This window comes from Uloborus diversus, chromosome 1 (genome assembly GCF_026930045.1).
Source record: "Uloborus diversus isolate 005 chromosome 1, Udiv.v.3.1, whole genome shotgun sequence".
In the NCBI taxonomy this organism is placed as follows: Eukaryota; Metazoa; Arthropoda; class Arachnida; order Araneae; family Uloboridae; genus Uloborus; species Uloborus diversus.
The window spans coordinates 245,806,380-245,818,461 of record NC_072731.1 but is presented as its reverse complement, the minus strand read 5'-3'; the positions used below and the strand labels follow the sequence as shown (position 1 = coordinate 245,818,461).

The 12,082-nt window shown below is 35.4% G+C and overlaps 1 protein-coding gene across 1 annotated transcript in view; it reads left to right on the top strand.

Annotated features, from left to right (window-relative positions):
* The first annotated feature begins 2,514 nt into the window (after nt 1–2,514).
* The window catches only part of LOC129219747 (glutamine synthetase 2 cytoplasmic-like), a 28,843-nt gene continuing 19,275 nt past the window's right edge, over nt 2,515–12,082 (top strand). The window contains exons 1-3 of the mRNA XM_054854043.1: nt 2,515–2,588; nt 5,813–5,982; nt 10,379–10,540. Of these exons, the coding sequence (XP_054710018.1) occupies nt 5,829–5,982; nt 10,379–10,540 (316 nt within the window). The 5' untranslated portion in view covers nt 2,515–2,588; nt 5,813–5,828. The remainder of the gene's footprint in view (nt 2,589–5,812; nt 5,983–10,378; nt 10,541–12,082) is intronic.

Genomic DNA, 12,082 nt, shown 5'->3' with positions numbered 1-12,082 from the left:
ATGAAATGCCATTCAATGTTGCCATTCACAGAACAAAATATTTAATTCGCATCTTTACTCACGTGTATTGGCAACGATATGAATGATAGCAAGCGTAGAGCGCAATATTTCATTCGCTTCTTGATTATCATAACGTGGAAACGCAGTACAAAGATGCGACAAATTGCATCATTTGTAATGTCATCAAGACCACGCCTTGTTTGAAAAATCGGACATTTTAAAAAAATAATTAAAAAATAACTGTTGAGAAAATGAAAGAATTTTCTGGGTCCATGTTATTTTCTTTGCTCATTCTATCCATTTCAATGACTAAAAGTACTACTTTTGACTGAAGGAAACAACCCCATTGGTAGATTGAATATTGGTTATTCTAGCATTATACTAGTCAAAAACTGAAATTTTCCATTATAGGAATTTAATTTTGAGCTTCAAGAGACGGGTTCGGACCTGGACACAATCCCTTTTCTTACGTCATTAATAAAATTAAATAAAAACGCTTTTTCAATTCTGCCAAATATTCTCAAAAATTTAAAATTATATAATAATTGACTTGTGTTTAAGTATCAACACTCAATCACTAACAGGCCCGACGAAAGGTCATGTCAGCCTAGTCCGAAACTAGGACCCCAAGGACACTGACGCGAAAGAAGGAAAGAACGACAAGAAGGAAATAAAAAGGAAGAACGATAAAGAAAGGAAGAAAGAAAAAAAAAGGAGAAAGAAAAGGGGGGGGGGACTCCGAATAAGAGAAAACGTAAAGATTAAGTAAAATTTACTCTTTTGGTACTTTCTGTTGTGGCACTTAAAATATAGTTAATTATTTTCTAGTAAGCAGTTTTGATTTTTTTTCTCCCCCCCTCTTTTCTTCTTCTTTTCCCCTCTTTTCTTTCCCTTTTTTCTTCTTTTTTCTTTCTTTAGGGGGCGGGAGGGGCCTGGTGACTTAACTGACAAGGGGCCCGCCTTGGCTTTCTGCGGCCCTGAGTGCTTATATTCTAATACTAGTGGTACCCGCACGGTTTTGCCCGTAGTAGAAAATTAAAAGGTCATTTGGTTCGCCTCTATATTTACAAATATTGAATGATGATTTCCTCGCCAATTTGCTATATTCATTTGCTTGATCATGTTACGGTTCCACGTTATGATAATTTCGCAATTTAGTCGTCCACGTTGTGATAATTTGCTCGGTAAAATTTTCTTAAAAGTGGAATAAAAAAAAAGAACAAAATCAAATTTTCGAAAAATCGCTTCGAGGTGCTCACCCCCATGCTACAAACTAACTTTGCCGAATTTCATGAAAATTGACCGAACGGTCTAGGCCCTATGCGCGTCACAGAGATCCAGACAGAGAGACTTTCAGCTTTATTATTAGTAACTAGAGGTACCCGCACGGCTTTGCCCGTAATAGAAAAATTAACAGGTCTTTTGGATCGCCTGTATATTTACAAATAATGTATGGTGAATTTTTTCGCCAGTTGGCTTGTACCCATGTTACGGTTCCACGTCATGATAATTTCGTATCTCGCCAATTGGCTTGTGCCCATGTAACGGTTCCACGTTATGATAATTTCGTAAATAATGTATCGTGAATTTTCTCGCCAACTGGCTTGTACCCATGTTACAGTTCCACGTTATGATAATTTCGTATCTCGCCAATTGGCTTGTGCCCATGTAACGGTTCCACGTAATGATAATTTCGTAATTTACTCGTCCATCTTATGATAGTTTTGTTGTTAAAATTGGAATAGAAAAAAAACCACATCGAATTTTCGAAAAATCGCTTCGAGGTGCACACCGCCATGCTACAAACTAACTTTGTGCCAAATTTCATGAAAATCGGCAGAACGGTCAAGGCGCTATGCGCGTCACAGAGATCCAGACATCCATAGACATCCAGACATCCTACAGACATCCAGACATCCTACAGACATCCAGACATCCTACAGACATCCAGACAGAGAGACTTTCAGCTTTATTATTAGTATAGAAGATGCTTTGTTTTCTTTATGTTCTTTTCAAATTGCTGTAAAAAGAATATTTTATCGATAAGTCAATTAAAAAAAATATTTAATGAAATAAATGAATTAATTTATCTCTTTGAAAGAGTCACTGGCTTCTTGAGCCCCATTAACATCCGTTGAGGTCCTTACCCATCTACCTTTAAGATTTTACATCGATTTCAACTGAAAAAACTTCACAGAAATAGGGTGAATCCCCCCCCCCCGCTCAATTAGCTGCTGCCCGGGGCAAGGGACCCGGGTTACTCCCTCTAGATCCGACATTGATAATATCTCTAACATATACTACTATGTACCTCCTATGCGAAAAAATATCCACTTGATATCCAAATAAGGTATGAAAAGAAAGAAAGATTTTCATAATCACTGAGCATTTAGATATGCTCTATGATCTTTATCTGTCATGAACGATAGATGATATACTGCACACAGAAACATCAGTAACAGAGCAAAGTTTAATTACATCTCCCATTGCTATTCTTCGAAATAGGTAAACGTGTGCGATCAAGGTGACGGAGTAGAATTAACTTTAGGAAATAGTTGGAATTTTGATCGAAGATAAGGTGCACGAAAGTAAGTAGTTTTAAAATTAGACAATGAATTTAAATGACAATATTTGCTAATTAGTATTTTGGGGCCACCCCAAATTTTCTTTTCTGTATTTATATTTAGCTTATAACTTTTTGGATCTATCGTATAAAAGCTCATGTAATCGCTAAAGCTATTTGCCAAACAAAGAAGATTTCGATAATGGGGTCGTTTCCAAAATTTTAAAAGTATTTTTTTCTGAAAGAGCATGCTTAAAAACATTGGATCTGACATTTTTTTTAAAATAATTTGTTTAAGTTTAATATTAAAAAAAAAAAAAAAAAAACTTAAATCGGCGCGCTTTCATTGTTTATGCTTCAGTCCGATGACATCACAAATGATGAAATGCCATTCTGTGTTGCCATCCACAGAGCAAAATATTTAATTCGCATCTTTACTCACGTGTATTGGCAACGATAGGGTTGATAACAAGCGTAGAGCGCAATTTTAATTCGCTTCTTGATTATCATAACGTGGAAACGTGGTAGAAAGATGCGCCAAAGAGCATCATTTGTGACGTCATCAAGACCACGCCTTGTTTCAAAAATCCGACATTTAAAAAAAATTAATTAAAAAATAGCTGTTGGGAAAATGAAAGTATTTTCTGGGTCCATGTTTTTTTTTTTTTTTTTTGCTTATTCTATCAATTTCAGTGACAAAAAGTACTACTTTTGACTGAAGGAAACAACACCATTGGGAAACTCGCAGCTTCCAAATCCTTTGCATGCGTTAGCAAAGAGTAGGCTAGGGAAGTATCTATTTGCATATGGTACTATATACAAATATAGTACCCTATACTATACTAAATATAGTACTCTATATACTACTATAAAACAATAGGATTACCAAAATAAAATTTTTCAAGCGAAAATTTAACTACCGCGTCATTTCCCAATTATTGAAATACAGTGGACTCTCTCCATCTGAACACTCCCTTATGTGAACACCCCGATATTCTGAACACATTTTGATGGTCCCGGCGAAACTTCAGACTTAACATAGGCGACGTATCTGTAGAACACCCCAGTATTATGAACAGTATTTTTAACCCCCTTCAGTAATGTCCTCTCTATATACTGAACATGTTCGCAATCGGTTCCTGGGAATTCTTATGAGCTTATGAATCATCCATAAACTCATTTCTTTTGCATTGACAAAGACGTTCCTTATAACTCCGAAACACGAGTCTGCAGTAATCTGCAGTTTGTGCTTGTTTGACGTTGTTATTTCTTATTTTAGTGTGTATGATAGTATAAAGTATGCAGTATTACGGCCCATTGATGTTTTTTTTTTTGCATGATTAACCCCCGACAAGGTCGGGGGATTATAAGTTTGACGTGTCTCTCTGTTAATGTGATTAATTAAAAACCCCTAAAAGGTTTTTCGCGATTTTTGCAGCGAAAATATATTTAAAAATTCTTAAATTTGGTACCAAAATAAAGAGCTTTTTTTTTCTGCGTCTGATAGAATGTGTTTGGAACTTCCATGTTATATAGGATTCGAATTATAACGCTTTTTAAAGCAGATTTTAAATACGGCTAAGCCTTTTTTCAGCGATTAGTAACCGAATTCATTGTTGGCCGACAAGGAAATTAAAAGCATAGTCTATGATTAAAAGCAATTATTATTTTAAATTTTTATCTGTTGCCAGTTTCCATTTGTTAACAAATAAAATACTTGTAATTGATATTAATAGTTTAAGGCTTTTAAAAGGATTTTTAATTGTCCCTCTTGATTCTACATTTGCGACCCAGTCGGGAGTTTTTTTAATTTTTAATATTAGTTGCTTGTATTTAATTCGCAACTCCAGCGCTCGAATACGCTACCTTGCGGTGATTTACAAAACTGCTGAAAAAACTAAAACATTGTTCCACGTGTGTCTGTTGACGTAAACAAAGGCAGTTTGTTCTGAGTATTTATTAACGCAATCGATGTGTCTTAGATTGCTTTCAGCTACAGAAATTCTTTCGTCCCTTAGTAGTATTCTCGAGCTTCTCAAAATAATGTTAGTTTTCCTTATTTCCTTCTAAAACGTGAGTTGATTGAGAAATGGTGAAAGCGTTCACTAGAAAACTCTGGATTAACAAACTTGGATAACGTTATACCAGGTAAATATTTTTATTGTTTTGTGTAAAGTTGTAAGAATGTTTTTTTTTTTTTAATTTTAAATTAATTTAACTAACCATATTTTGCAGCAGCATTTAGTTGGAATGGACAGTATGCAAAATATTTTCTTGAATATATCGTAGAACGAAATGAAAAATATTCAACCGCGCGAGAAAGAATTTATTTTATTGCTTTTATTCTCAGCTGAAAGGTTTCGCCAAATTTGTTTAGGGTTATAGCTTTAGTATTGTGCGAGCAAAGTAACCTTGGCGAGATTCCGCATTTTAGTTATTTTTTATCATGAATGGAATAAAATGGTAGAAAGATTACAGAATTCGATAAGTAAAAAGAAATAATGGTAGATCAATTAAAAAGAAAACTACCACCTTTTGTTGATAATTTGCATAGCATGACAGAATTAAATCATAATTCAGAAATTAGAAATATACGAAACAGAAATTTTTTTAATTAACCGATTCGGCAATTTGAGAAAAATAACTCAGCTACAAATGCAAAAAATTAGCGCTAGCCAAGCAAGGCAAAGAATTATCATCTTCTTTTGATAATAATTCGTAATATCATATAATTAAATTATCTAGCATTAATTGTTATTCTTGTCAGTCTTATGGCCACAATGAAAATGTAGTTCCATCAAAAATTGATAAATATCGAATTCAACATCGTGGAAATGGCTGCGAACTACGAACTACGTAGTTTGCATTAATATTTGACGTTTATAGCAATGCTTCTTGAATTCTCATTTCTTTCTACGTGGCCCAGAATATCAACAAGACTTAGAAAATTAATTTAAAACGAATAAAGCGAAAAAATCATGCATACGAATAAAATTTACTAGGCTTATTAGCATTTTCTTCGTTACCACGTGCGTTTGTTTTACCTTTTTCGTCCGCCATTAGAAAGTGGCTACAGTGCCCCCTATAGTTCGTTGGAGCTGCGAATAAATTTATCCAAACTAATAACTTTTAGCGCAATGGAGTAATAATCTGCATCAAGTTTTTGATTGAGAAAACTTTAATTCGTCAGAAACGAATTCAAGTTCTCTACTTACATTGATTTCTTTCTTTACTTTTCTCACATTTCAGAAGAAGAACAAACTTAATGGAGACCGAAAGAAAATATTTAGCAAAAGCTTTTTTGGATTTACCGCAACCAAAACATCAAGTCCAGTGCCAATATGTATGGATCGATGGCACCTTGAAGAATTTGCGATGTAAATCAATAACATTGGGCACAATTCCTCGAAACCCAAAAGGTAAGATAATATATGTTTTGAATTTTGAGTAGAATGGTATTTCTGGTACTGTTTGAAATATGTAAGATCTCATGTTTGGAGAAAAAAAGAATCAGTGTATTTCATCCATCAGATTGTCTTTGTTTCTTTCCAAGAAATACATGGCATTTACTCTTTAGAAGTAATGTCCGTTTTTCACAAGAAGGCACTTGACTCCCCCCCTGTCACATGGTATCCGATGATTCTATTTCGCTGTTTTCGGCAGAAGGTGTATTCGGATCATAGCATTTTGTTGTAAAAGCAGCAGTTTTTAAAATGTAACAACAACTAAAATGACAACAGACACGTGAAGCAAGTGGTGTAAAGGACACTAACACTTTTTTTGCATATTAAAATGTACCCCCAAATTAAGGCTGTCTGGTTGTCTCTTTTAGAAGCGCGTGGATTGCGCATCGATCACCCCCGCGTAAAATGGAACTCTGCGTTCGAGGAGGCGTGGCGAAGTGCCCTCTCGTGAAAAACGGACAATAGAACGCATGCCCTCGAGAAATTTAGCTTCCGAATGGTGATCTCAAAAAAATGACGTCATTGCTGACATTCTATTGCCAGATACAAACTTCGATAAAATATAGTCACTTTATACCAGTCTTTTGGTAAAATGTGTTAAATACCAGGAAGTAAACCTTCCTTTTACATTTTTTAAGCAAAAACTTGCAAAGTAACAAGTAAAATTCTGTAAACTAAAATAAGAAGGTGTCTTTAGACGTGCTTGAAAATCAAGTAGCCTGTGTATCTCCAGCTTTATAGGAACAGAATTTAAGTGTTAACTAGCCGCCAGGACTGCCAGATTAACCGCCTTCGGTGACCATAACGCTGCCGCCAAATCTTTTGAAAATAAATAAATATATATATAAAAAAACGAAAGCAAAACTCAAATCGGTGTTGGAAAATAAGATTCAGCAAAACGTTAACGCTGTGGCAATTGGGTTTGAGAGCTCCCACTAAGAACAGCGATATCTTTTTAATACAGTGGTGGTAAAAAAAATTGCATCACCCGCGCTGCAAAGGAGAGGAATATCATCCCGACTGCATTCAACACACAGTCAAGCATCCCGTATCCCAGATGATTTGGGGATGTATTTCTGATCAAGGAGTTGGTGGGCTTCACTCTGTGCAAGGTACAGTACAACAGTGAACGCTCATGTGTATATTGGCATTTTGGAGGAGAAATTGCTTCCTACTATCCGGGATCACTTTACTTCAGTTCCAAACGTCATTTTCCAGGATGATTCTGCTCCGTGCCATAGGGCAAAACTGGTAAGTAACAACTCAAAAACCTTGATTCTGCCATTTGACTTAAATTGACATGGGTTAAATTTTTTTTTTCTCTCTAAACTCACACGCAGGGTCAGAAATGGAAAAATGAGCATGGGGTCAGCAGTTTGCCTTGGCCCGGAAACAGCCCCGATCTACGTAAGCAATGATCGGGTTCCTGCTGTTAAATGTTTATTTCATAGGTTTTGCAGAATTTCACATACATTCATCGTTAATCGGTCGACAAAACTTCTCACATAATCCCCTTGCTGTGAAAATGCGAGGGTGATGCAATTTTTTTACCATCACTGTATGACAGTGGTTTGAGAAAATGTTCGCTCAAAAGTAAGCCCATTCATTGCATCAATATTTCACTAATGTTGAACTTGAAATATCTACCCCTTTGTAATGTTGTACGATTTGTGAAGTGCAGCAAAACTATTAATACTCATATTATAATAATTAAATATGGTGCGTAAAATCTATTTCAAGTAAAATATGCTTTTTTTTTTGTAACTCACCGAATAAATTGTAACACCAGGATAGCAGTTATGAAATCTGGATATTACGAAAACTGCAGGGGGTAGAACTATTTTCGTAAGGCGGGGGGGGGGGGGGGGGCGCAGGTAAAAATTTTTTAGAAACCACTATGTTAAGTAATATAAAGCATGAATTTCCTTCTTCTCTTTCAATTTTTTTTGATGGCAAGGTATCAAATATTTTAAAGTTCTCCTAACCAGGAAATCACACGATAGGTAAATGAAAAAAAAGAAAAAAATAAGTAAGTAGCAATCGAAAGAGCATTGTAAAACATGTTTCTGGACGCATAAGTTATTTGCCCTCGTGTCCCCGTCATAGAGATATAAGGTCTTAAACTCATTGGGAAATTTTAAGAAAAGTCGCCAAATTTAACGAGTTTCGGTGAGTGATGGAAAACCTGTTTCCTAAGCTTTGCAGATGGATATTCTGCCACATGCAGACGCTGAAAACATGTGGTACCTTCAATTTGTCGCCAAGTCTTTAAATTTGGAGCTTTTCTTAAAATTTCGGCAGACTTTAAGGCTTTGTATCTCGGTAACGGGTGGACGAGAGTAAATAAATTTTACGTCAAAAATATGTACTATCAAGATCCTTTTTCCATTGCTACCTATTTTGAATTTCTTCATTATTGCATTATTCGTGTGGTTCCCTGGAAAGAGTTTCCTAGTTCCTGTTTGGTAAAAGGAAAATCTCACAACTTATCTACTTTTTGAAGTGGGATGGAGGCGAAAACTTTCGTCAGTTATTTTGTTTGTTGGATGACAAGTTTCATTTTTAACTAGTATGTTGTGGCCATCACGAAACTTTCTTCTATATTTTTCCTTTTTCTGATCCCTCCCCATGCTTGAGGAGGAAGCAATATTCCTAACAAAAACAAAATTACACATGCAAAAACTTGACGACCATCCCAATGTCTGAATTATTGTAAAAACAAAACAAAGAGCGAAAATGGAAAGTTACTTTAAAAGCCTTACTTGAATTAATTACAAATATTTTATTTATTAACAAACATAAGATGGAAACAGTTAAAAATTTTAAATCATTGAGATAATATTTCCTATCATTTCCATACAATTAAAATCACGAGAAATACGCAGACGACAATCTATTACGATTTATCTTTCTTATTGTTGCATTAATAAAACTATTTTTATTCGGAAAAAAAAAAAATCAACACCTCTTGGAGCGATTGGAGTCAAAATTGAACCAAAGCCTGTTTACGTATGGATTCACATATATTCCAAATTTCAACCAGAACGTAGCATTACTTCTTGAGATAGGGCACTCACAATGGAAAAAAAGAACGAGCGATTGCGCTACCCCCCCTTTTTAGCTGTTGACACCAAAATAAAATCAGCTCTTATACCCACTAAGGGCTACTTGTCAAAAATTTTTTGTTTGATTCCGTTAGTTATTTCTTGAGATACAGCAGTCACAATTGACGACAAAAAACGTTCTATAATTCAACCCCCGTTTGAGCTATTGACACCAAAATTGAATCAGCACCTGCTCCTGTTAAGGGCAACATATGGACCAAATTTTATTTGATTCCGCCAGTTACTTCCTGAGGAATAGCAAGCACGCGTAACTCAAAAAACATCCCATTGCTCCACCCCCCTTGGAGGAATTCGCGCCAAAAACCAATGGGCACAAGTTCACATAGGGGCACATATGTGTACCAAATTTCGTTCAATTTCATGCGGTAGTTTTTGCTGTAGAGCGGCCACAAAAAACTGGTCACACACAGACGTGACACACATACACACACACACACACACACACACACATACACACACACACAGACAGACAGACATTTTCCAAAAATAGTCGAAATGGACTCAGCACACCTTAAAACGTTCGAATCCGTCAAAATTCGAAATTCGAAAATTTGCACGAATCCAATACTTTCTTCTATATATTAGATATAGAAGAAAGTAAAAATTGGTCGACAAAACGTTCACGACACCTATTATGTGACGTGTATTTACTATTTACAGTGAAGCAAGCACGAGGAGATTCGATTCTACTGTAATTAAAACACTCCTAGAACTCTTGGTCTTACTCTAAATTGTTGATCTAAGTTTTTTTAGTGTATTTGCATGCATGGAAATAGTGTGAGTAGGGCAGGGAGGGGCAATTGCTCCTCCCTAGAAGAGAACATCCGACTCCCACGCTCTTTCCAAATGTCACCAAAGATAATTTAAGATTACAATTTTAGGATTCCAATTTCGAAAAATTTCCGAGGAAGAGCCACATAACCGCTTTTTCTGACTTCATCTGACTAAAACTAGCATAAAATGATTTAATGATTTTTTAGGGGGAGTGGAGGACACTTATTTCAAGCATTCCAAAGTCCGCCTATGAGAAAGGGGGCGGGTGGCAACTGAAAACCACTACCTTTTTGCTCCTCCTCCCTAATGGGAACCCTGGCTACGCTACGCCCATGCTTACATGCAAGAACTGCTTCTTCACCGAGCTCCTTTATTGTTTGTTTACAATTTTTAATTCTTAACGCACAATAAGACGTATAAAATTTACTAATGGTTGAATTCTTTATTTTTAGAGCTTCCTATAATGGAATTTTGTGGATCAGGAACAGACTATGAAGCTGGAAATATAGCAGACATTTATGCAAAGCCCGTTAAGATACATAAAGATCCTTTCAGAGGTGGAGATAACAGAATTATTTTTTGTGAAACATACACGCGAGAAGGCTTACCAACTTGTAAGTTAAATTACGTAAGAAAATAGTATTTCTTTCCTACGGTACATTTTGGAATATCTGATTTAAAGTCCCCAAATACACATTTTGATCATTACGACCGCATTCAGTAAAAATTGCGATTGGTGTTTTCGATAAGTTTGGAAATATTTACTGACAAGGGCACTTCGAACATAAATTTTTGGGAAGTCAGAAATTCTCAATTTGCCGAATGGAACTCTAAATTTCACCGAATGATGATAATTTTGCCGAATAGAACTCCAAATTCTGTCGAATGATGATAATTTTGCCGAATCGTCAGACAAAATTTGCCGAGTAAGGAAATTTTTGAGAGGTGACCGCCAGTAAAAATTCGATATTTTGCGATTTGGAGGTTTGTTGCAAAGTTTTTTTTTTTTTTTTTTTTTTTAAATATCGTTAGAGTATTTAAGGGAAAATATTTCACTAAAAGCAGTCTTTACTAATAATTATCTGCATTTATATTAAGACGTAGATGACTAATTTTTCAGTTTCCTTAATTTTATGAAATCAGTTTTAAAGTAAGGTAGAATCCATCTCAATTCAACAAGGGGGTGTAACATGATTGTCTCCGATTTTTTTTTGAATTTAACATTTGTTAAAATTCATAAAAAATTAAGAAATAAGTTTTTTTTTTTTTTGCCCAAAAAAAATTTCTGCGCCGAGATGCAGGCCGCCAAAGATGGCGGTGCTGTCATGATTTCTCACATGGGATTTTCGTTAAAATCTTTTAAGTACATTATCTCAGAAACGGCAGAACATATTTTGTTGCGGTTTGTTCTATTTAAAAGGATGTTTTTCTTTGTTTAAAAAATATGCAACATTTTGAAACATGTGATTCAGTTTTTTTTTTCCACAGTCTTTTGAAAAAAAAAAGTTTAAAATGATTTTTTTTTTATTTTTCTCAAATATGTCCACTTTAAAAATTTTCATTCTTTTACAGTTTATTAGTACTATTGAGCACTACGTTTTCTGAAAAGGAGAACTTTCACTTTTTCGTTTAAGAGATTTTAGAGGCATTTGAAAAAACGAGGATTTTTAAGGAACCCTTTACGTAATGACAGACCAGAAAATTCAAAAAAAATTTTTGCAACAAGTGGTCAGAAAACACTTTTAATTAAGTTACATAGCGAAATTTTCATTTTGAGTCTCCACTTTATCCAGGAGTTTTATTATTTTATGAAAACAAGAACGCAATCTCCAGCCGATTGGTTGCATTTCCCCACGCAACCTTTCAGCGTAGCGCCTAAAGAATGGTTAAGCACAATATATGCCATCTTGTTCTCACTAAATTCAACATCCTGAATAAAATGGCGACTCAAAATTCTCCCCCTCCCCCTGTGCTATCTCCTGATTCACGCTGAGCCTGTGCTCAAGCTTTGTAGAGGAAAGGACAATAGCGCCCGTAGACAGAATCATTATGGGGCGAATCGCAGTACGGTTCCGTCTTTTTACTCCCTCTGAAACTGTGAAAGCGGTTCGAATAATCAGAGATTCGGATAGTCGGAGTTCGGATAATTGGAATTC